General features: G+C 43.3%; 3 protein-coding genes across 35 annotated transcripts in view; all 3 read left to right on the top strand.

Annotated features, from left to right (window-relative positions):
- The window catches only part of PKD2L1 (polycystin 2 like 1, transient receptor potential cation channel), a 42786-nt gene extending 41379 nt beyond the window's left edge, over positions 1-1407 (top strand). For 2 of the 5 annotated variants that reach the window (XM_001168415.5, XM_521655.8), the window contains exons 15-16: positions 491-575; positions 1072-1407. In XM_001168415.5, coding sequence (XP_001168415.2) covers positions 491-575; positions 1072-1154 — 168 coding nt within the window. In that variant the 3' untranslated portion in view covers positions 1155-1407. Of the gene's footprint in view, positions 1-490; positions 576-1071 lie in introns of those variants that run through there. The other 3 variants (XM_063782069.1, XM_016919117.2, XR_002938248.2) reach the window with 2 other exon arrangements.
- Positions 1408-2687: 1280 nt separating this feature from the next.
- Positions 2688-12358, top strand: BLOC1S2 (biogenesis of lysosomal organelles complex 1 subunit 2). 2 transcript variants are annotated; one of them, XM_063782068.1, is made up of 6 exons: positions 2865-2945; positions 3211-3242; positions 3330-3446; positions 8521-8640; positions 9346-9450; positions 11564-12358. In XM_063782068.1, exons 3-6 carry the CDS (start codon positions 3404-3406, stop codon positions 11593-11595), a joined length of 300 nt encoding a protein of 99 aa, XP_063638138.1. In that variant the 5' UTR covers positions 2865-2945; positions 3211-3242; positions 3330-3403; the 3' UTR covers positions 11596-12358. The 2 variants fall into 2 exon arrangements, with proteins under 2 accessions (XP_016774603.1, XP_063638138.1); XM_016919114.4 differs by lacking the exon at positions 3211-3242 and having other exon boundaries at positions 2688-2945.
- Positions 12359-15712: 3354 nt separating this feature from the next.
- The window catches only part of CWF19L1 (CWF19 like cell cycle control factor 1), a 35412-nt gene continuing 26844 nt past the window's right edge, over positions 15713-24280 (top strand). For 3 of the 28 annotated variants that reach the window (XR_010159746.1, XR_010159744.1, XM_016962400.4), the window contains exons 1-4: positions 15713-15840; positions 21365-21449; positions 22386-22464; positions 23111-23212. Coding sequence is in view for 7 of the 28 variants with exons in the window: in XM_016962400.4 (XP_016817889.1) it covers positions 15818-15840; positions 21365-21449; positions 22386-22464; positions 23111-23212 (289 nt within the window). In the remaining 21 variants the exon portion in view is untranslated. 28 annotated transcript variants of the gene reach the window in all.

The raw sequence follows: 24280 nt of genomic DNA, 5'->3' as shown, positions 1-24280 counted from the left end.
ATTTTTTGAGATGGAATTTTACTCTTGTTGGCCAGGCTGGAGTGCAATGGCGCGATCTCGGCTCACTGCAACCTCTGCCTCCTGAGTTCAAGTGATTCTCCTGCCTCAGCCTCCCAAGTAGCTGGGATTACAGGCATGTGCCACCATACCCAGCTAATTTTGTATTTTTAGTACAGATGGGGTTTCTCCATATTGGTCAGGCTGGTCTCGAACTCCTGACCTCAGGTGATCCACCCACCTCGGCCTCCCAAAGTGCTGGAATTACAGGCGTGAGCCCACTCATAAGGGCTACATACTCACTATCTAATCCCCTGCCAAAGGCCCCACCTGCTAATACTATCACATTGGGGGTTACAATTTTAACGGATGAATTTGGGAGGGACGCAAACAGTCTATAGCAGTCTGAGTTCTCTGGAATCAGATAGAGAGAAAAGAAAAGTGGTACACAAACTATTTCTTCAAATGATTTGTCCCTTTCTTCTTCCAACAGAAGGAACAAGCTATTTGGAAGCACCCGCAGCCAGCCCCAGCTGTGACCCCAGACCCCTGGGGAGTCCAGGGTGGGCAGGACAGTGGTGAGGAAGGGGGCCTAAAGCATCAGACAGCAGGCTTCCCTCCCTCTGCCTCCGCACAGGCCCCCTCACCACATCCCCTGCACTTCTAGGACAACAGGTCCCATCATGGCTGCTGCTGAGCCCCGCCCTGCATCTGGCCTTTTGAGCCAATGTTTCTGTGTGTGGTGGGCATCATGCTTAGGCTTGTGAATCAGTGTTTCTGTGTGTTGCCACATAGCTCTGTGAAATAACGTCTTCCACTGGGCCTTTTACTCCCTGTGTACTTAGCTCTGTGTGTTAATTAAAAAAAAAAAAAAGTTAACAAACAGGATAAAGAGAGGGAGGGTAATGGCTCTTCCTAAGCACCTGGATAGCCATGGTCTGTGAAAAAGGTAGAAACCAAGAGAGTAGGCGGTATCTAGATGTCTTCCTACTTCCCAGTGAATCTTATTCTTATCCTTTGTGCATCCCAAGATTTGTTGCTAGCACCCATGGGTTTCTCGTTTTTCCCCCACAGAGGTTCCCTATAAAAGAGAAGAGGAAGCCTTAGAGGAGAGGAGACTCTCCCGTGGTGAGATTCCAATGTTGCAGAGGAGTTAAGTGTGAGGCACTCCTGGAGCAAAGTCTATGAAGGATCTTCTGCAAGAGGCTGCCTCCTGGTCCACTGAACCTGGAAACTGAGTGGGCTTTAACCAGGAGATAAAAATGGAGCCTGAAGGGAATCAGGCAAGGAAATGAACTCAGGATTCAGAGATCTTTGAATTAATATGTGGTGGGTTCTGACATTATTCTTCCATAAGACCATGTGGGTTTCCATGGTGGCTATCAATAAAACTCCTTAGGAAAACTTGGACTTTGCATTTGCTTCTGGTATTATAGAGGGAAGAAAGGCTGAAATTGTGGGTCATCCATGTGCCTGGGCTGGAATAGGTTCATGCTCTCTAGGAGGTATAGAGTAGGTGCAGTGATGTGAAGGAGCTGGGCTAGAAGAACTTCTAGGCCTAGCACAGTGACTCACGCTTGTAATCCCAGCACTTTGGGAGGCTATGTTGGGTGGATCACTTGAGGCCAGAAGTTCCAGACAAGCCTGGGCAAAATGCTGAAATCCTGTCTTTAATAAAAATACAAACAAATTAGCCGGGTGTGGTGGCGCGTGCCTGTTATCCCAGCTACTTGGGAGGCTGAGGCATGAGAATCGTTTGAACTCGGGAGGTGGAGGTTGCAGTGAGCTGAGCCGAGATCACGTTACTGTACTCTAGCCTGGGTGACAGAGCGAGACTCTGTTTCAAAAAAAAGAACTTCTGGCTCGCAGGAATGGCTTGAAATAGTGGCTACTATGGTTGCACCATAGGAAAAGTGGGGACAGGTGACAAGTGAGACTCAGTCCTCAGGGTGGAGACAGTCAGGGTAGGAGGGCTGGGGATAAGGGGTAGCTGGCGTGTGTGTGTATGTACTGGCATCGGGGTGGGGTGAGAGGGTGCAGAGGGAGGATAACCAGGGATAAGAAAAGAAACTACCAAGATTTTGGGTGTCCAGGAGCCTGCCTGAGGCCTGCTGAATATCTCCTATCCCTTCTTCTGTGGCCTTTATCCCTCCTCATTTTGCACCTTCAATTGCTCCCCAGTCACTTCTTCTCATCCATCTCTTTCACTCACTCCTGTTCTCCCATCCCATTAAGTACTCTGTACACCTAGGAGGCTTGTGAAACAGCTTAAATGCAATTAAGATAACCAGAGTGTATCCTCAGCCCTAAAAAAGTTACAGTCCAAGCTTTCTTCAAGGAAGGCTGTATCAACTGAAGAGAAGTAGATGCCTGCCTGCAGTTTAAGAAATAGGGGCCAGTGAGTTGGTGTTAACTCAGGACATTGGGAGGGACAGTATTTAGGACCAGGGATCAATGCCTGAAGGTTTCCCAAAGTGTGGACGAGACAACCTGTAAAACTTTGGATTCCCTGAGCAATCTTTTGATGACTAACTCCAGTGCGGAGTGTCAGGAGAGGGGGCAACCCGTCTTCAGTGGTTTTGGTCAGCAGGCCACAAACAGGGTTGACTATTCCCAGACGGGTCGTGAGTGGTACAAGATGAGTGATCCCTCCAGGGTGTGACTGTAGGGATGAGCTCGCCCTCAGTCCCAGACGTCGCGACTGTTGGCAGTGGATCAATTCACAACAGCCTGGCGTAGCTTCAATTTCGGCTCCGGAATCGCCCTTTGCTGTGTCATAGACCTGAGGCTGGACTGGACCGCTAGGCGCAGGACTGCAGGGCCGGCCGGGTGGGCGGGGCACACCCAGTGCGCATGCGCAGCACCCCGGCCCGGAAACAGCGCGGGATCCGCTATGGCGGCGGCAGCCGAGGGCGTACTGGCGACCCGGCGTGATGAGCCCGCCCGAGGTACCCGGAATGGATGGGGAGGAAGCGTCCGGCGGGGGGCCTGGGGCTCCGTCTCGGGTGGGCGAGGTTGAGTGTGTGGTGGCTCACCTGGCAGGAACGGGCTGGTGAGAGGAGTGCACTTGTCGCTGCGCGCGAGTGTTTGTCCTGTCAGGGTGACTGGGATGGTTTAGCGGGGGTGCCGGGTATGGGCGAGGGGCGGTGCGAGGGAGGCGAGTTGATGTGTCAGATGGGCAGGGACGCAGTGAAGGACTTGAAATTATGGCAGATGGAGAATGGAGCCGACTTGATGGAATGAAGGCAAGTGGAGGGATGTCGGAACAGGCTGCTTTGGCTGGATTAGCACCGGGTGTAGGCGGTACACTTAGTCATTCTCCCTTGGCCCAGACGATGCCGCCGTGGAGACAGCTGAGGAAGCGAAGGAGCCTGCTGAAGCTGACATCACTGAGCTCTGCCGGGACATGTTCTCCAAAATGGCCACTTACCTGACTGGGGAACTGACGGGTGAGGCGGGGTCTGGGTTGATTCGGGTGCGGTTTGGCCCAGGAGGCCTGGGAGATGGTTAGCAGCATCAGTCTGCAGCTCCCTTCCTACCCTGCATGCCCTGAGACAGGCCTGTTGGAAGTTGGGGGAGGCCATGAATGGGAGAGAAAGAAAATACAACTCTGCAGGCCTCTGTAACATAGACTAATGAGAAAACAATAACAAAAAAGAGTTCATATCCAGCAACAGTAATCAAGAAGTGCATCCTTGGGGAAAGTGTATTTTGAGCAGGGTTGTGAAGGGAATTATTGGTGGAAAAGGGGGAGATGATACAACTAGCGAATGAGGTGGTATGTGCAAGCAGTGTGTTTGGCTCAAGCAGAAGATGTGTTTACCGGGATAAAGAGAAATGAAATTGAGGAACGGGGAGTGACCTGCAGATTTAGGGACCTATTAGTTTGGTCTGAGGATTTGATAACCCACCCTTTGGGACATGACTAGTGTTTGATCGTTTCCAAGTGGACACATGACCTATGTGTGGAGGAGGATCAGAAAGTGAAGTATGGGCAGGGCGCGGTGGCTCATGCCTTTAATCCCAGAGGCCGAGGCTGGTGGATGACTTGAGGTCAGGAGTTTGAGACCAGCCTGGGCAAAATGGCGAAATCCTGTCTCCACTAAAAATACAAAAATTAGCCGGCCGTGGTGGCGGGCGCCTGTAATCCCAGCTACTGGGGAGACTGGGGCAGGAGAATCGCTTGAACCCAGGAGGTGGAGGTTGCAGGTTGCAGTGGACTGAGATCACACCACTTGCACTCCAGCCTGGGCGACAGAGTGTGACTCCATCTCAAAAAAAATAAGAAAGAAAAAAGAAAAAGAAAGAAAGTGAAGTCTGGTCCAGTACAGCATCTCAAAAACATTTATTAAATTGTTTCACTTCCCCAGGAAATTACTGTAAGCTAAATTTGTGAATCAGAATCTATGAGAAAAGGCTTGATACAGAATAGTAGGGGTTGTGAATCTGTAATTTTTTTTTTTTTCTTTTTCTGTTTTTAAGAGACAGGGTCTCACTATGTTGCCTGGGCTGGTCTTGAACTCCTGAGCTCAAGTGATCCTCTTTCCATCTATTTTGGTTGATGGCACCACCCAGGCTTAAAACCCCAGATACATCTTAGTCTGCTTCCATCCCTCAATATCTACTTGAACAAGTCCTATAAATTCCACTTCTGTAATGTTCTTGCACCCATGCTCTCCTTTCCATTCCTTTTACCACCACTCTGTCTGAGATCTTCATTACTTTTCTTTTATTATTATTATTATTTAAAAAAATATGGCCAGGCACGGTGGCTCATGCCTGTAATCCCAGCACTTTGGGAGGCCTAGGCAGGCGGATCACCTGAGGTCAGGAGTTCCAGACCAGCCTGCTCAACATGGCAAAACCCTGCTTCTACTAAAAATACAAAAATTAGCCAGGTGTGGTGGCACACGCCTATAATCCCAGCTACTCAGGAGGCTGACATGGGAGAATCGCTTGACCTGAGAGGTGGAGGTTATAGTGAGCTGTGATCATGCCATTGCACTCCAGCCTGGGTGATGGAGGGAGACTCTGTCCTAAATAAATAAATAATAGAGATGAGGTCTGCTCCGTTGCCCAAGCTGGCCTCAAGTGATCCTAACACCTCAGCTTCCCAAAATGCTGGGATTACAGGTGTGAGCCACTGCACCCAGCTGTGACTCTGTAAGTTATCAGCCTGATTATTTGTTTGTTTATTTTTGAGCAAGAGAAACCAAGTAACAAAATGTAGGTGTTTGGCTTCTCTTTAACAATTCCAAAGATTTGGCGCTACTAGCCCCTGCATTCTTTCAAGGCTATAATTGACTAGAGCTGAGCAGCTGCCTCTTAAAAGGACTAGTGCTATCTAATTTGTCCTTACCACTTTCTGTTTTCTCCCTTTACTGGGAACTAGTGTCAAGTGCCATTGATCACTGTTCTCTACTGTTATTTTTATTAGTAGCAGTACAGAAATGGTTTTCTATACCAATGGCTCTATCAAAACTGGTAAAGTAAATGATGGGCTAAGAGGATTGCATATTGCAAGAAGTAAGGGGAAGCACATTTCTTCATGGAAGTGAATAATTTTCTTATGCATTTAATGTGCAAGCACTTGGCTTACTTTACTCATTTACATTATCTTGCTGGCTTCTAGGTGTTTGAATATGTCACCCTTGTTTTATTTTATTTTATTTAGACGGAGTTTTCGCTTTTGTTGCCCAGGCTGGAATGCAGTGGTGCAATCTCGGCTCACTGCAACCTCCGTCTCCCAGGTTCAAGCAATTTTCCTGCCCCAGCCTCCAAAGTAGCTGGGATTACAAGCACACGCCACCACGCCTGGCTAATTTTTTTTTTAATTTTTAGTAGAGATGAGGTTTCGCCATGTTGGCCAGGCTGGACTTGAACTCCTGACCTCAAGTGATCTGCCCACCTTGGCCTCCCAAAGTGCTGGGATTACAGGCATGAGGCGCAATGCCTAGCTGTGACCTTTGTTTTAGAGAGACTAATTTGATAGCAGTATAAATATGAGAGTGTAGATATGGGGGAGAGAGAACAGAGAGAGATGAGCAACAATTCAGATGAAAAGTAATAGAGGACCAGGCACCGTGGCTCATGTCTGTAATCCTAGCACTTTGGGAGGCAAGAGGATTGCTTGAGGCCAGTAGTTTAAGACCAGCCTGGGCAACATAGCACGACTCCATCCTTGTAGTCTTATCTTTTCCCCTACCATCCAGAGGTTACATGCTCCAAGTAATCTAATAATAATAAAAGAAAAGAAAAGTAATGAAGATCTGAGGCAGAGTGGTGGTAAAAGGAATGGAAAGGAGAACATGGGTGCAACAGCATTACAGAAGTGGACTTTATAGGACTTGTTTAAGTAGATATTGAGGGATGGAAGCAGACCAAGATGTATCTGAGGTTTTAAGCCTGGGTGGTGCCATCAGCCAAAATAGCTGGAAAGAGGAACCATGTTTAGTGTGAAAATGTTTTCAGTTTTGGGTTGGCTGCTTGTTGATGTAACTAGGGAACTCAGGTGACTTGTACATTGGATTCCAGAGCTCAGAGATTGATCAGAGCACAAGAAACAGATTTCGGAGTCACTTTCATAGTGGTGTGATTGGACGCTGTGCAGGATGAGATTGCCAAGGAAGAGCTTAGAAGTAGGTAAGAGAGCCTAGGCTAAAATGTCAGGGAATGCCTGTATGGTGCACTTAATTTGTTTTTAGTAACACTTAAAGTACCTAGGTTTCCAAATGATTTATTATATAATTAATTTTAAGCAAATTGTTATTTTCCTGTGATTGTTATTCTTACTCGCACAAATGCTTTATGGAATTTAAGAGTAAATTGATATTTCCTCTTAAACTATGCTAGTTTCTAGCATAAGCCTGGGAATGCCCATAGGTATGTGCTACCCATGTAAACATCAGTTATGTGTTACAGCTGAGAAACAGTTGAGAACTGATAGTTAAGGGGGTCTGATAAGAAAGCATCTGGCATAGACATCTAAGAAGAGCAGTTAGAGATTAGAAAATCATCGGTGTAGTACAATGCCATAGCAGCCAAAGGAAATGAGCATTTCCCAAAGAGAAGGAGATCAGTAGTGTCCAAGACAATGGAGAGGTTTAGGAGGATAAGAACTGAGCAAATGCCATGGATTTGGTGGTTAGCAGAGCACGGATGACTTTGGAGCATGTAATCTCTGGATGGTAGGGCCAAAAACCAGACTACAAGGGTATATGCAAGTAAATGGTAAGGAAGAGGATGTAGTGAGTGTCAGCTACTTTTTCAAATTGTTTAGCAGTGAAGCTCCTTTGCTTTACTGAGCAAATGATATAGATGTAGCAGAATAGAGAGAGTGTAGCAGAATAGAGAGATTTCTTCAGCTGGAAGAAATCTGAATATATTGCTACATAGAGAGGAAGGTGCCAGGAGAGAGGGAGAATTTGGAAATTCAAGTGAAAGGAGATGATTGAAGAGAGGCCCTGAAGAAGTAGAAGTGTTTGGGGTCAAGGCCACAAGAGGAGGGGGTTGTCTTGGCAAGAATAGGAACACTTCTGCCTCTTGGGAAGATATTAAGATCCAGAGAAGTTTAGAAGTGAGGCAGAGAGAAAAACAAAAAACAAAAGAAGTAAGGCAGAGAGGTTGAAGCAGCTTATGTTAATGGACTTGGCCTTTAGGAAAATTGGAGTAGAGACCATTTGCTTTGAATGGGGATAGGGAAAGAACTGAGGATATGAGAAGCAGACAGATGGTTTGGAAATGTCAATGCATAAAATGCAATATAGAATTATACATGGTAATAAACGAGTTACTAAGAAGTAGTGAGGTCCTAGCTGATAGTGTGTGTGTGTGTGTGTGTGTGTGTGTGTGTGTGTGTGTGTGTATATATTTTTTTTTTTTTTTTTTTTTTTTGAGATGGAGTCTCACTCTGTCACCCAGGCTGGAGTACAGTGGCACAATCTCGGCTCACTGTAACCTCCACCTCCTGGATTCAAGCAATTCTCTGCCTTAGCCTCCCGAGTAACTGAGATTACAGGTGCCTGCCACCACGCCCGGCTAATTGTTTTGTGTTTTTAGTAGAGATGGGGTTTCACTATCTTGGCCAGGTTGGTCTTGAACTCCTGACCTCGTGATCACCCGCCTCGGCTTCCCAAAGTGCTGGGATTACATGCATGAGCCACCGCGCCCAGCCTGATAGTATATATATTATATGTATATAAGTTAAATGTTTTCATGCTGTAGAAGTACCAAGACTATTTTACCTCCCTTTTCTTAGGACATGAGTTTATCATTTCCCTTTGTAACCATGATCCTGAACCTTCTGGATCTTGTTTGGTTTAAATAGTTTTCTGATTGTTGCCTGAATTTCTACCTAGACTTTCAGAGTACATAGGCTGAGTTATAAATGTCATAGATCAAAAGTGGCCCACTCCTTTGACACTTCCTTGGTCCTGCCTTGAACTACCACTTAGCTTATACTCCCACATTCTAATGATTTAAGACAAATCTTAAAGACATTACATCTTCTGTTTAATTTTCAAGCCACCAGTGAAGACTATAAGCTCCTGGAAAATATGAATAAACTCACCAGCTTGAAGTATCTTGAAATGAAAGATATTGCTATAAACATTAGTAGGAACTTAAAGGACTTAAACCAGAAATGTAAGTAATAATATTTGTAATTAAACATGTTTGTATTTAATGTTCTTTTGTGCTTGGGGCCATGGAGAAGAGGAGGGAACATGACATCCTTGTCTTGTGGGAGCTTGTTTTCTAAAAATGAATTCCAAATTTAAGATGAATTTCTTCCATTCTGAGGATTAGCATGTTTTGTTTGTATGGGTATTTTTGCTTCTAAATCTTGATTTTATCAGTTTATTCCTGGAATGGGAGGGGGCAAAGGAAGGGTGGCCAGATTCTAATGAATTGATTTACAAATCCATAAAGGATTACTCTATAAGCAGAAAACCAAAAACTCTATAATGGAAAACACTAATTTAGAGTAGTCGAATATATTTTTTCCATTGACTTATTATTTTTGTGTTCCTTTTCTCTAGGGTGCTCTTTCTTGGTATGGGAGTACCCAAGAAACAGAATCAGTAATGGAAAGATTGCTCAAGGAGCAAGAAATTAAAAAGAATGGAAAATTAGTAGATGAGAGACACTAAGTCTGGGCCACAGTTGTGCCTGATCAACTAGCTACTGTCTTCTAAAGCATCTGCCCTGCTAGTGCTCAGAATCATGTCACACCACCTAATCTGTCTTAGCATAGCTGGAGAGACACTAGCATTATTACTTTTCCACTCTTTTCCTATATTCCTTGTTAATAAAGCCATATAAACATGAAGTTTTTCTTTGTTTTTAAAGATGCTGGACTGCAGCCTTATCTGGATCAGATCAATGTCATTGAAGAGCAGGTAGCAGCTCTTGAGCAGGCAGCTTACAAGTTGGATGCATATTCAAAAAAACTGGGTAACCGTTTTTACTTCTGTTTTGATGTAATAAAGACTGCTTCTTGCCAGCATATTCTTAGTAAACATAATAGTTAACATTTATGGTGTGCCTACAGTGATCTATTAATCTTCACAAAACCTTAGTAATTTATTATTATATTAATAAAAATAACATTTCCTGATTACTTAATGATATATCAGGCACTGTTCTTAGTGCTTTACATGTATTATGTTTGGTTTTTGTTTTTGGTTTGTTTTTTTTTGAGACAAGTTTCACTCTTGTTGCCCAAGCTGGAGTGCAATGGTGCGATCTCGGCTCACCGCAACCTCCGCCTCCTGGGTCTGGGTTCAAGCGATTCTCCTGCCTCAGCCCCCCGAGTAGCTGGGATTACAGGCGCGCCACCACGCCTGGCTAATTTTGTATTTTTAGTAGAGACGGGGTTTCTCCATGTTGGTCAGGCTGGTCTCGATCTCCCAACCTCAAGTGATCTGCCCACCTCGGCCTGGCCTGTATTATGTTTTTCATCTTCCCAATAATCTGTGAGGTAAGTACATGATTTTTTTTTTGTACTTTTAGTAGAGACGAGGTTTCACCATGTTGGCCAGGCTGGTCTTGAACTCCTGACCTCGTGATCCGCCCGCCTCAGCCTCCCAAAGTGCTGGGATTATAGGTGTGAGCCACCACGTCTGGTTCAAGTACATGATTTTTATCCCCATTTTGTAGGCAAGGAAACTGGTTTAAGGGGATAAGTAAGTTGCTTAAGGACACTAAGCCAGTACAGGGAAGAGCCATATTTCTAAGCAGGTCTGTTTGCTTACAAAGCTCAAGTTCTTATTTGTAGTTGAGAAAGCAGAAGCACCTTTAATAATGTAGATAAATATGTCTTAAATGAATAGTCAGTTGAGGATTTTCTTGAAAGATCACTTTTCCTTTGAGGAAGAAACTAGTATTTTTAGTACTAGTGGTTTGCTAACTGGCTCTGGCTCTTATATACATGGTTAAAAGTAAAGAATTTAGTGGGTTTTTTGTTGTTGTTGTTTTGTTTTTTTTTCTATAAGAGATGAGGTCTTGCTGTGTCACCCAGGCTAGGGTGCAATGACGTGATCATAGCTCGCTGTAGCCTTGAACTCCTGGGCTCTAGTGATCCTCCTTCCTCAGCCTCCTGAGTACCTGGGACTACAGGTGTGCACCATCACATCCAGCTACTTTAAAAAATTTGTTTTTGAAACAAGGCCTTGCTGTGTTGCCCAGGCTGGTCTCGAACTCATGGCCTTAAGCAATCCTCCCACCTCAGCCTCTCAAGTAGCTGGAATCACAGGCCTGAGCCATCACATCTGGCCTGAGTTTGTTTTTGTCCTTATAACATTTACAGATTATTTTATTTTCATCATTTAACAAGGGCTGACTACTTCAAGAAAGTAGTTTGTAGTAGGCTGGGATTTGATATGGGTGGCGATTAACAATCAGTTTTATTTTCTACAGTTACATTTAGCCAGTGATTACCGTGAACCTTACCGCGTAGAAGGCAGGGGTAACCTTACCATGTAGAAAGTATCTTGGTTCACAGTAACCATTTGTGACAGAGTCCCTTTTTCTGTTAAAATTGTGAAACCAGGTGCTTTCATGGTTTTAATAGAAAAACGGAATGTCACAGTAAGAGGCTTATTTGATGGCTTTTTAAATATCTGTATCTTTCAAAATTGCTTTCCTGGAATAAGGTGTAAGGATAAGAACATACAGGAGGAAACATACATTTATACTTCCTGAGGGTTCCAGTCTGGTTCCAGAGGGCACCTGGGACAGTGCTGAGAGAGGCAGTTTTTTAGTAAGGCTCCCGATAGGTCAAGTGACAGATGTGCCCCATCCTGGTGGAGCTGTCTAAGTAGGTGCTGTTGACAGGGTGAGGACTTCGTGAACCTGTGTTAGGCTCTCAGTTCTGAGTGTCTGTGCTTGAATTCTTATTCCAAGTTTTACAGATCAGTGATCCGTATATTTGGACGGATTGAGATTGAAGCTAATAGATTTTTAGTAATATTATACATATTTTTTAAACTTGACTGGAAATGCTAACTAAAAACTGTCTTTGTAAGAGCCAGTTTTAAAACATGTAACTCTCCCTCATCCCTCACAGAAGCCAAGTACAAGAAGCTGGAGAAGCGATGAGAAACTTATTTCTATGGGACAGAGACTTTTTTTTTTTAATGTGGAAGAATGTCTTATAAAACCTGAATCCTGAGGCTGATGAATTGTGAAAATTCCTCAAAAGGAAATTATGCTGGTCATCACAGGAACATCTCAACGTTCGAGTAAACTGGAGGACTGTGGCTATTCCTGAACCTTCTTTGAGACAGAATCCCTCAGAATCTCACACTTATAACTTCCTACCTTTTACTTGAATGCTTTGCCATATTCAGGACAGAGACTCTCACAAAGTTCAGAAAACAGCTGGACTTACCAGTAAAATCAAATGAGAGGACCTATTTTCTCTGGTAGTGGTTGATTACTACATTATTTTCTTAAGTGGCTGGTTTTTTAGTTACTATGTAAATGGTCGTTTTTCTGTTAATGATGCTAATGTGTTGTAAACAAGATTCTGAATTTAAAAAGGAAAACAAAACAAACTTGTTCTTTGCAGCTTATCACCTTGTGAATGTCGGTAACTTACTTTTCCATAATATTGCAAATAACATAAAATCTTAAAATAATTCCAAGCTGAGTCTTCTAGATTGAGCAGAAATGGTGAAAGGAGTATTGATAACTTGGCGTATGTGATGGGCCCCTCTTGTTTATTTTCTATGTGAGTCACATTGACATGCAATCAGTTTGGGAAATGTGATGAAAACAAAGACTAGATGGGTATGTGTGTTTATGTGTTGGGTAGGGAGGTGACGATTGCCACTCATAAAATAAAGGATTTTATAAAATACCTTCCTACTGTGTATGTAGGATTTGGGGGGATCTTAGGGACCTAATCGACTTCTTTTCACACTAAAAACATCAGACAATGGGACATACTGACTGACCAGTCTAGGTTGAAAGATAGGCAGCCTTACCCAGAACACAACATTAGCAGCTGGGAAGGTGTCTGAGGTCCCCAATTACATATCCCAAAGAGTTTCTTACTTCTGTTTCTGTCATTTCCCCTCTGTTGCAGACAGTCATCATTTATCCTCTGTTCTTCCTGGACTGTTGCTGTGGTCTCTTCTCATCTTAACTGTCCCTCCCAACCACCCTCCACACTGCTGCCAGAGCAATCTTAAAAATGTAAACTGGCCCTATTACTCCTGCTTAGAACCCTGTAGTGACTTATCATGGCCTCTTTGAAAAATCTAGACTTTCATTATGCATACAAGTCCCTTGTGTTTTTTTGTTTGTTTATAGACAGGGTCTCTATTGTCACCCAGGCTGGAGTGTGGTGGTGTGATAATAGCTCACCTTGACCTCCTAGGCTCAACTGATCTTCCCACCTCAGCCTCCTGAATAGCTGGGACTACCAGCACGCTCCACCATGCCTTGCTAATTATTTTTTATACAGATGGAGTCTCACTATGTTGTCCAGGCTGGTCTTGAACTGGCCTCAAGTGATTCTCTTACCACAGCCTGCCAGAGTGCTGAGATTGTAGGCATGAACCACCGTGCCTAACATAAGGCCCCTATTTAAACATTTTTCTTAAATAAAAAACAAAAGAGGAATTAAACTGTAACTCTACTATCTTAACATAGAATCAGTCTTACCCCTTCTTCCAACCCTTTTCCTTTTCCGTGCATGTATTGATCTATTTTTTTTTTTTTTTTTGAGATGAAGTCTTGCTCTGTCGCCTGGGCTGGAGTGCAGTGGTGTGATCTTAGCTCACTGCAACCTCTGTTTCCTGGGTTCAAGCAATTCTCCTGCCTCAGCCTCCCGAGTAGTTGAGATTTACAGGTGCCCACCACCATGCCAGGCTAATTTTTGTATTTTTAGTAGAGACGGGGTTTCACCATGTTGGCCAGGCTGGTCTCGAACTCCTGACCCCAAATGATCCACCCACCTCGGCCTCCCAAAGTGCTGGGATTACAGGTGTGAGCCACTGCACCCAGCCATGTTGATGTATTTTTAAAAAGTTTTTATTTCCTGTTACACTGTGTTCAGCTATCTTCAGCCACCTTAAATTCCCATGGATGAGTTTTCATAAACTTTTTGAAAATAGATTTAGATTTACAGGAAAGTTGCAAAGATAATACAGAATTTAATGGATGAGTTTTTTTATTGATGTGTAATAGATGTATGTATTTTCAGAGTACAAGTGATAATTTAATACATGTATATAATGTGTAAATATTAAATCAAGAGTTATTGGGATGTCCTTCACCTTAATATTTATCTTGTCTTTATGCTAGGAACATTATTTGAATTATTCTCTTTTACCTATTTTGAAATGTACAATAGATTAACATTAGCTATAGTTACTCTACTGATCTATCATAGGTCTTATTTCTTCTGTATTTGTGTCCACTAATCAAACTCTTCATCCTCACGTCCCCACTACCTTTCCTGGCCTCTGGTAACCACCAATCTACCTCCATCTCCATGAGATCCACTTTTTTAGCTCCCACATGTGAGTGAGAACATGTAATATTTGTATTTTCTGTGCTTGGCTTAGTTCAGTTAACACAATCACCTCCAGTTTCATCCATGTTGCTGAGAATGACAGAATTCATTCCTTTTATGGCTGAACAATATTCCATTGTGTATATATACCACATTTTCTTTACCCATTCATCCATTGATGGACACTTAGGTTGATTCCATATTTTAGCTATTGTGAATAGTGCTGCAATAAACATGAACTCAACTGTAGTTGAGTTCATGTAGCCTGTAGTTCTTCTTTAATCTTATGTTTTATTAATTTTGAATTATTTAGATGCCCTTGATGAGTCTTCCTTTCCCCTCAGTCGTCAGGAACTCTCTCTTGTTTCCATTTCCTTACACACTTGTTTCCTACCACTTGGCCTGAACCCTTCAAAAAAGTCAATATTACAAAAACTAAAACCAAATAGGTAGGAGGGCTTTTGTAGATTAAAATAAACTAGAGACAGAACCAAATGCAAGTGTGAAACTTGATTGCATCTGAATCAAAACAAGCCCCAAATATAAAATCAATTTGTAGGGACAAATGGAGAACTTTAAATATGGATGTATATTAGGTAATATTATTGAATAATTAATGTTAATTTTCTTAGCTGTGTTAATAGTATTACGGTTATGTAGGAGGATATCCTAATCTTAACAGATGAATGCAGATGTATTCCTGTTGTCCGCACTTTATTTTATTTTATTTTTTGACACGGAGTCTCGCTCTGTCGCCCAGGCTGGAGTGAAGTGGCGCGATCTCGGCTCACTGCAACTTCCTCCTCCTGGGTTCAAGCGATTCCCCTGCCTCAGCCTCCCGAGTAACTGGGACTGCAGGTGCGTGCCACCATGCCCGGCTAATTTTTTGTATTTTTAGTAGAGAGGGGGTTTCACCGTGTTAGCCAGGATGGTCTGGATCTCCCAAAGTGCTGGGATTACAGGCGTGAGCCACTGCGCCCGGCCTGTACTTTACTTTCAAATGATTCAGTGAGAATGGAAGGGCTTGGGCACTTTGAGAGAAAGAGAACACAAGCAAATTTGCCAACATGCTGAGACTTACTGAATCAAGGTAATAGCCATTATTCTTTTAACTTTTTTTTTTTTAATTTGAGACGGAGTTTTGCTCTTGTTGTCCAGGCTGGAGTGCAATGGCGCGATCTTGACTCACTGCAACCCCCGCCTCCCTGGTTGAAGCAATTCTCCACCATGCCCGGCTAATTTTTGTATTTTTAGAAGAGACGGGGTTTCACCATGTTGCCCAGGCTGGTCTTGAACGCCCGACCTCAAGTGATCCGCCCGCCTCAGCCTTCCAAAGTGCTGGGATTATAGGCGTGAGCGTCCGCGCCCGGCCTCTTAACTTTTTGATAGGTTAAAAACTTACAAAAAACGTGGATAGAGGGGGTCTGTCTTGCCCACTAGACCGATATGGTTAGGTTAGGTTAGGTTAGGTTAGGTTAGAACCCGACATTGTGCTCTGTACTTCCTAGCCATTCATTCGCTTCAAGTGCTCTGAAATTTAATTTAAAAAATCACAGTTGGAATCCTTTCGGTCACTTCCTCTTTCTCCGCTTCGTTCCTCCCTTTCCCTCTTGATTCTTCCTTGAGACGCAAACACCTGAGAGAGGCGTCTGTCCCTCGGCGGTCTCCGTAAGTAAGTGAACCGTTATTGGCTGGAGGGCGCTGACGTCTGATTGTTGCGCGGTCGCATTTTTCCGGGGAGCGCGGATTCGCATTCCCAATTTTAGGTGGCAGTCACAACCCATACTATTCGGACAGATGGCACAGAAACCGCTGCGCCTGTGAGTGACCGTGAATGGAAGCCTCTCTCCCTGTGTCTCTTTCGTGTGTGTAGGTGACGACACGGGCGGGAGTCTTTCCCATGACGGGAAGGGAGAAGGAAAAGGCGGAGAGACATGGGGCTGCTGGGGAGCTTAGGTGATGTCTTTGCCTGGCCGGGGCTGACCTCTTTTCCTGGCCCTTTTCGCTTCTGAGGGGGTTTCTCTTGGCGACGCTCGTTGGGAGAGGCGGAAGCTCCCAGAGTTAGGCCTCCTCCGTCTTAGGGGGCAGTCCTGGCCTCTGACACATCCTTTCCTCTTCGTTTCTCCTGACCCCATTTATTTACTCGCCAAATAGCCATTGGGCCCACTGATGGGCCCTGGGCAGTGGTGGACAGAGTAGATAGGGACCCTTCCCTGGGGCATTTTTTTTTTTTTTTTTTTTTTTTTGCGAGGAGGAGGGGTGGGGGTGGTGGTGAAGAGAGGGCTTCATGCAGCAAGTATTTATTGAAGAACTGCAGTGTGCCGGACGCTGTGCTAGGTGTTGCAACAGATGGAGTTCCTGCTTTAATGGAGCGTAGAGTCTAGAGGAACAGGTACTAAAGAATCCAGATAATGGGCCGGGCGCGGTGGCTGAGGCAGGAGAATCGCTTGAACCCGGGAGGCGGAGGTTGCTGTGAGCCGAGATCGCGCCACTGCACTCCAGCCTGGGCGACAGAACGAGACTCTCAAAACAAAACAAAACAAAACAAACAAAAAACAATACAAATAATGGCCGGGCGCGGTGGCTCACGCCTGTAATCCTAGCACTTTGGGAGGCTGAGGCGGGCGGATCACTTGAGGTCAGGAGTTCGAGACCAGCCTGGCCAACGTGGTGACACCCCGTCTCTACTAATACAAAAAAAAAAAAAAAAATTAGCCAGGCGTGGTGGCGCGTGCCTGTAATCCCAGCTACTTGGGAGGCTGAGGCAGGAGAATCGCTTGAACCCGGAGGCGGAGGTTGCACAGTGAGCCGACACTGCACCTCTGCACTCCAGCCTAGGTAACAGAGTGAGACTCCGTCTAAAAAAAAAAGGAATTCAGATAAATGTAAAGTTACCATAGTGATAGGGCCAGGCGCAGTGGCTCACGCCTATAATCCCAGCGACTCCGGAGGCCAAGGCAGGAGAATCACTTGAGTCCAGGAATTCAACACCAGCCTGGGCAATATAGCAAGGCCCCGTTTCTACAAAAAATACAGAAAAAAAAAAAAAATTAGCCGGGCGTGGTGGTCCCAGCTAATTGGGAGGCTGAAGCAGGTGGACCACCTGAGCCTGGGGAGGTCGATGCTGCAGTGAGCTGTGATCGTGCTGCTGATCTCCAGGCTGGGTGACAGATTGAAACCCTGTCTCAAAAAAAAAAAAAAAAAAATTGCAATAGTGGTAACTTTTGGGAAGAAAATATTCGTGATTCTGGGAGAGTGCATAAGAGGGGTATTTGGCTTAATGGTAGGAGTCAAGAAGGCTTCCCGAGAATGTTAGGATTGAGCCTTGGGAAATAAGAGTAATCCATTGCTTAACAGCAGGGTTATGTTCTGAGAAATGAGTTGGTAGGCGATTTCGTCATTGTGCGAACATCTTTGAGTGTACTTACAGAGACCTAGATGGTATGGCTTCCTGTACACCTAGGCTAAATGGTATAGCCTGTTGCTCCTAGGCTACAAAGCTGTACGTCAAGTTACTGTACTGAATACTGTAGGCAATGGTAACACAATGGTAAGTATTTTTGTATTTAAATATAGAAAGGGTACAGTGAAAACACCTGGCCGGGTGTGGTGGCTTATGCCTGTAATCCCAACACTTTGGGAGGCCGAGGTGGGTGGATCACCTGAGGTCAGAAGTTCAAGACCAGCCTGGCCAACATGGTGAAACCCTGTGTCTACTAAACATACAAAAATTAGCCGGGTGTGGTGGCGGGCGCCTGTAATCCCAGCTACTCTAAGAGGTTGAGGCAGGAGAATGGCTTGAGCCTGGGAGGCAGAGGTTGCAGTGAGCCGAGATCGCACCACTGCACTCCAGCCTGGGCGACAGAGCGAGACTGTCTCAAAAAAAAAAAAAAAAAAAGAAAAAGAAAAAAAGAAAATACTGTATACAGGAAAAAAAAAAAAAAGGGCACACCTGTGTAGGACACTTATCATGAATGGAGTTTGCAGAACTGAAAGTTTCTCTGAGTGAGTTAGTAAGAGGTGAGTGAATGTATTACTTTACAGTATTGTAGACTTTATGAATACTGTACACTTCACCTATATTAAATTTATTAAAATATTATTTTCAACAGTAAACCTTAGTTTACTGTAACTTTTACTTTATAAACTTTAAGTTTTTTTACACTTTTTGACTCTTGTTATAACACAGCTAAGACACAAAACACATTGTACAGCTGTACAAAAATATTTTCTTTATATCCTTATTCTACAAGCTTTTTTCTATTACTTTTTTTTTTCTTTTTACCTTTTAAACTTTTTTTTTTTTGGAGACAGGGTCTCACTGTCGCCCAGGCTGGAGTGCAATTGTGCAATCACGGCTCACTGCAACCTCAACCTCCTGGGCTCAAGTGATTCTCCCACTTCAGCCTCCTGAGTAGCTGGGACTACAGGCGGAAGCTACCACACCTGGCTAATTTCTGTATTTTTTGTAGAGAGGGGGTTTTGCTATGTTACCCAGGCTGGTCTTGAACTCCTGGGCTCAAGTTACCCTCCCGCCTCAGCCTCCCAAAGTGCTGGAATTACAGACGTGAGCCACTGTGCCTGGCTTTAAACTTGTTTTGTTGCAAACTAAGACACACACACGAGTCTAGGCCTACACAGGGTCAGGATCATCAGTATCACTGCTGTTCACCTCCATATCTTGTCCCACTGGAAGGGCTTCAGTAGTAATAACATGCATGAAGCTGTCATCTCCTATGATAACAGTGCCCTCTGGAATACTTCCTGAAGGACCTGCCTGAGGCTTTTTTACAGTCAACTTTTTTTTTTTTTTTTTTTGAATACGTAGGAGTATACTCTAAACAGTAAAGAGCATACCATACTGAATATATATATATTTTTTTGAGATGGAGTCTTGCTCTGTTGCCCAGGCTGGAGTGCAGTGCCGCGATCTCAGCTCACTGCAAGCTCTGCCTCGTGGGTTCATGCTATTCTCCCGCCTCAGCCTCCTGAGTAGCTGGGACTACAGGCGCCCGCCACCACGCCCGGCTAATTTTTTGTATTTTTAGTAGAGACGAGGTTTCACTGTGCTAACCAGGATGGTCTCGAGCTCCTGACCTTGTGATCTGCTCGCCTTGGCCTCCCAAAGTGCTGGGATTACAGGCGTAAGCCACCACACCTGGCCATAGCATGCTAAATATTATACATAAACCAGTAACATAGTTGTTTATTATCATTATCAAATATTGTATACTGTACATAACTGTATGTGCTACACTTTTTATAACCACCAGCCCAGTAGGTTTATACCAGCATTACCACAAACAAATGAGTAATATATTGCACTATGATGTTACAAATGGCTAGACATCACTAGGCGATAGGAATTTTTTAGTTCCATTATAATCTTATGGGACCACCATTACATATGTGGTCCCTTGTTGACCGAAACATTGTTATGTGGCACATAACTGTATTCTTGTCTTTAACCTAAAAAGGTTATTGAAATGCTTAAGAACGCTTTGGCATGATCAAATTTTCATTTTGGAAAGCAGTTCTGTCTGCAATGTGGAGAACAAATCAGAGCCAAAGTAGAGAACAGCTGGGATTAGGTAGAGTGATGACAGAGGAATAGTTTAGGGATTCAGGGTTTATTAAGGAAGTAAAATCAACAAGGCTTGTGATGGTTTAATTGTGAGTGAAAAGGAGCTGGCCCTGTTGGGTCATAGATTTCTGTCTTTATTCAGTGGGATAGAGAACAGTGGAAAAAGGCCCAGATGAGGAGATGAGGCACCGGTGATGTATAAACTGGACAGTGGATCTCCCAGAGACAATGGTAATTCCGTGTGACAACTGCTGTGATGGAAGAAATGCAGGCTTCTATGGGAACACTAGAAATTGGTAACTGATAGGTACTAGAAGGCTTCCTAGAGGAGGTGGTGCTCAAAATATAAATAAAAGTCATATTAGTTTATGACAAAGCTTTCTCTGAAATGCTGTAATGTGGTTTTCTGAGTTTTTGAGAAGGTAATGACTTCTGAGCCAGCCAGGAAGGCTTCAGAAATGTGCTAAACCTTGAAGGATGGGAAAAACTTGGATTTAGGATGGGTAGGGTGGAACTACCCTAGGGAATGACAGAGGCAGAGAGTAATCAAATTGCCAGTTCAGTTAAGAAAACTTGGAGAAAGTACTAGAAAGATGACAGGTCAGGGCCTGTGGAAAGCTGTGGTTCTATAGGCAGTGGGGAACCTCTTAATGTTTTGAGGAAAGAACATTAAACGGACTACTTTCTGTAGGATGGATAGGAAGAAGAGAAGGCATTAGAGGAAACATAAATGTATTCTCTACTTTGAATCTAACACTAGATGCATTGTATTTTTGTCTGATTCTTCCTCTGCCATAGGAAGGGGGTGGGGTGGGGTGGAGTGGAGTGGAGGTTGCAGTGAGCCAAGGTCGTGCCACTGCACTTTAGCCTGGGTGACAGAGTGAGACCCTGTCTCAGAAAAAGAAAAAAAAAAAAGTTTGGCGAGGTGTACAATAAAAGCACGCCAGAAAGAGACACTCACAAAACAATAAAATTTTAATATTTCAAGATGAGTTAAAAGACATTAAGAAAATGATATAAGCCGTGGAAAAACCGCATAAATCAGAATTAGAAAATCTCAGAAATGAGATGATAGTAAAAGTCACTTCACAACGTAGGGCCAGTTTACCTTACCAATGTCAGCTCTTGCCATTTTCTACTTCCTGCCCCATAACACTTCACACATACCTCTGTTGTAGCCCTTTTCTTATAAATTTATAATGATGAGAGTGTCTTCCTTTCCCTGATTATAAACTCTTTGAGGCTTAAACTGAGTCTTCCTCCACCTTGTACTGCTAACATGTGTTTAGCGTAGTATACTTGGCATATTGTACTTAGCGTATGGTAGGTGTCCAGTACCTGTTTATCAAATGAATGACTGAAGCCCTGTACTAAGATAGGAGGAGTCAAAATAAGAAGGATAGAATGAATGTGAAAGATGTTTGGAAAAAGGGATTGATGGGACTTGGTGACTGGATGGGGGATTTTTGACTTTTGTTGATCATGTCAGCCATAGACATGTCCACAAAACTTAGGAATGGGGAGAAGAAGCTGGCTCAATTGTGGAGTAAATGATAAGCTACATTTTAGATATGGCGAGTGGGAGGTGTTGGTGAGACCCTCAGTGGATCTGCCCAGTGGTTTACGTGCACTGAACCTTGCAAGGTAACTGCAGAGAGACTAGATCATGTATCTATCTAATCCGAAAGACCAGTATATACCAAACCCGGCAGGCCCATTTGTTTCCTGAATTGCTATAATGTTTATCTCTTTGTTTGCAGCTTGGCTTGTGGAGATGTTGAAGGAAAGTTTGATATTTTATTCAATAGAGTTCAAGCAATTCAGAAGAAAAGTGGAAACTTTGATGTAAGATGTTTGTTTTTACTGAATTTAATTTTACCTTTGTAGTCACACATAAAAATCAAGTTTGCACTCCTTTAAGTCTTGATTGAACACATACCATTTTTGTTAAATTGAGCTCCCTTCATGAGCATAGGAACTTAGTAGCTGCTGAGTGGCTGGGGGAGGGAGACCTATTTACTGTTTACTATTGATCTTTATATTTTTTGAATTTGAATCTTGTTACTTTATCACTGTACAAAAAACTGAAAACAGACTAGCAACACTTCCCTAAGTGATTCTGACCTCTGGGTTTGGGAAGCACAGATCTATTTCATGAATGTGATGAGGATTAAGTCAGGTAACATACATACCAACCCATCACAAGCTTAAAAGCTCTATATGAATGTTGTGTATGGTTGCCAACTAGACTGTAAACTCCTAAGAGTACAGAAGAGAGTATTCCAGGTATGAAGATAATTTGTTCATTGGGTTAAAGGTTGAGTAAAGACAACAGGCAGGAAATGTGTTTTTTATACCCTGTATTTCTCAGAGTTTCTAATATTTTAAGTTTTTTTGTTTCACACGGGGATTCTTTAAAGATCTATTTCTATGTGACTGTATATTCCAGGGAAGGATATGTGGAGAGAGCCATGAGTGGCAGAGTGGGACTGGGAATTTGAGGAGCACTTGAATTCTAACTTATTTTAAAAGTTTAGTTCCTTGACTCTCTCTTACCCATCTCTAACTTGAATTTGACAGCCAAAGAGCCAAAACTTAATAATTCATAGAATCAGTAACTGTTAACAGTTGCTGCTAAAGAATTGTATATTGAAATCTGCAAATTGATTAAGAATTAAAAACTGATTTGAAACTATTAAATAACTAGTCGAATATTACTATCAATTATGTACTGTTTGATATTTTAAAATCTCATATATCTGTTTAAAAAACTCATTTTAGCTGCTGTTGTGTGTAGGAAATTTCTTTGGCTCCACCCAAGATGCTGAATGGGAGGAATATAAGACTGGCATCAAGAAAGGTATAGAAATTATTTTTATTTAACATATGATTTCTAATAAAATTCCAAGGGCCAGAGTTTTTGCAGAGTTGTTTTTCATTATTTAAGAATTTAAGAATTATTTTCAGTATTTAAGAATTTAAGTTGCTTTTCATTATTAAGACTGTCCGGCGCAGTGGCTCACGCCTGTAATCCCCGCACTTTGGGAGGCCGAGGCATGTGGATCACCTGAGGTCAGGGGTTCAAGACCAGCCTGGCCAACATGGTGAAACCATGTGTCTACTAAAAATATAAAAATTATCAGGGCATGGTGGCGCATGCCTGTAATCCCAGCTCCTCGGGAGACTGAGGCAGGAGAATTGCTTGAACCTGGGAGGCGGAGATTGCAGTGAGCCGAGATCGCACCACTGCACTTCACCCTGGGCGACAGAGCAAGGCTCTGTCTCAAAGAAAATAAAATAAAATAAATAAAATAGTCAAGCTACAAGGTTGGGTGTAGTATATCCTTAGTGGATAGCTGTTCCACATTTAGGATTGCTAAATATGGGGAATGTGAATGCATGGACTATTTACTTTTAATATAAGTATTTTTTCTATAGAGAGGCATATCTTAAGTTCTAAAGCAGATCTGGTAACTATATGGTGTCATGTCTGTTTCCCTCACTAGCTCCTATTCAGACATATGTGCTTGGTGCTAATAACCAGGAAACAGTAAAATATTTCCAGGATGCTGATGGATGTGAATTAGCTGAAAACATTACTTATCTGGGTAAGCTGATACTTGTTGTATTTGGTTTTTTTTTTTTTTTGGTTTTTTTTTTTTTGAGACGGAGTCTTGCTCTGTCACCCAGGCTGGAGTGCAGTGGCGCAATCTTGGCTCACTGTAACCTCCACCTCCCGGGTTCAAGTGATTCTCCTGCCTCAGCCTCCTGAGTAGCTTGGATTACAGGCGTGTGTGACCATACCCGGCTAATTTTTAAAATATTTTTAGCAGAGACAGGGTTTCACCGTGTTAGGATCATCTCGATCTCCTTACCTCGTGATCTGCCCACCTTGGCCTCCCAAAGTGCTGGGATTACAGGCGTGAGCCACTGCGCCTGGCCGATATTTGTTGTATTTGTAATGAACATAATATAGTGTTCTCAGGAATTAGTCTCCCAGGAAATTTTTGGCTAGATTTTTCAGTGATTGCAGCCTGAGATAATGGGGTTTGGAGGGTTTTTTCCCAGAGTCTGTATATGTGCTGCTGTGCCCTTAGGACAATGCCTTTAGGACAGTGGCATTTTTTCTTTATTATTTCTACCACTTAGCCCCAATATCGTTGTGTTCCCACAACCTGGTACACACTTGTTTAGCCAACTGGAGGGATAAACTCCTTGTCTACAGTATATGGGATACTTAAGGTATAAATTATGTTCACACAAAGGAAATTTCATGTATGTGGCTTTACCATACAATCTTGCTAGGTATATACAGCTTACTTGTTAATTAGCCTCCCAACTATTTATAGCTCTAGGTTTCACTCTAAGGTTTTGGCAACTCAGGTTTTTAGTGCTGTTCTTTGGGGGCTTTTTACTCTTTTTTTACTCTCCTTTTTCTGGTTCTAGGTACACTCTTCAGTTCCAGCTTAAAGTTGTTTCCTCCACAGCCCTCTGTATTGCTTTTAGTGGCTCTTTCAATGTCTGGCCGTTTTCAAAAGCACTGTCAAATTTTGCTTTTGTTTTCCCCCCACCTGCTGGCAGTCTGCTGCCTCTTAGATCATTCAACTCTTTTTTTTTTTTTTAAGACAGTGTCTTGCTCTGTTGCTCAGGCTGGAGTGCAGTGGCATGATCTCGGC

This window comes from Pan troglodytes, chromosome 8, assembly GCF_028858775.2.
Source record: "Pan troglodytes isolate AG18354 chromosome 8, NHGRI_mPanTro3-v2.0_pri, whole genome shotgun sequence".
NCBI classification, from domain to species: domain Eukaryota; kingdom Metazoa; phylum Chordata; class Mammalia; order Primates; family Hominidae; genus Pan; species Pan troglodytes.
The sequence above is the reverse complement of the archived record's forward strand: the minus strand, read 5'-3'. Positions and strand labels throughout refer to the sequence as shown.

Bases quoted from the DNA above. Each gene is read 5' to 3' on its own strand.
- BLOC1S2 (XM_016919114.4), top strand. From the start codon at position 2,891: ATGGCGGCGGCAGCCGAGGGCGTACTGGCGACCCGGCGTGATGAGCCC. The intron at 3,447-8,520 runs GTGAGGCGGGGT...TTAATTTTCAAG, and splicing joins CCTGACTGGGGAACTGACGG to CCACCAGTGAAGACTATAAG. The intron at 9,451-11,563 runs GTAACCGTTTTT...CATCCCTCACAG, and splicing joins TGCATATTCAAAAAAACTGG to AAGCCAAGTACAAGAAGCTG.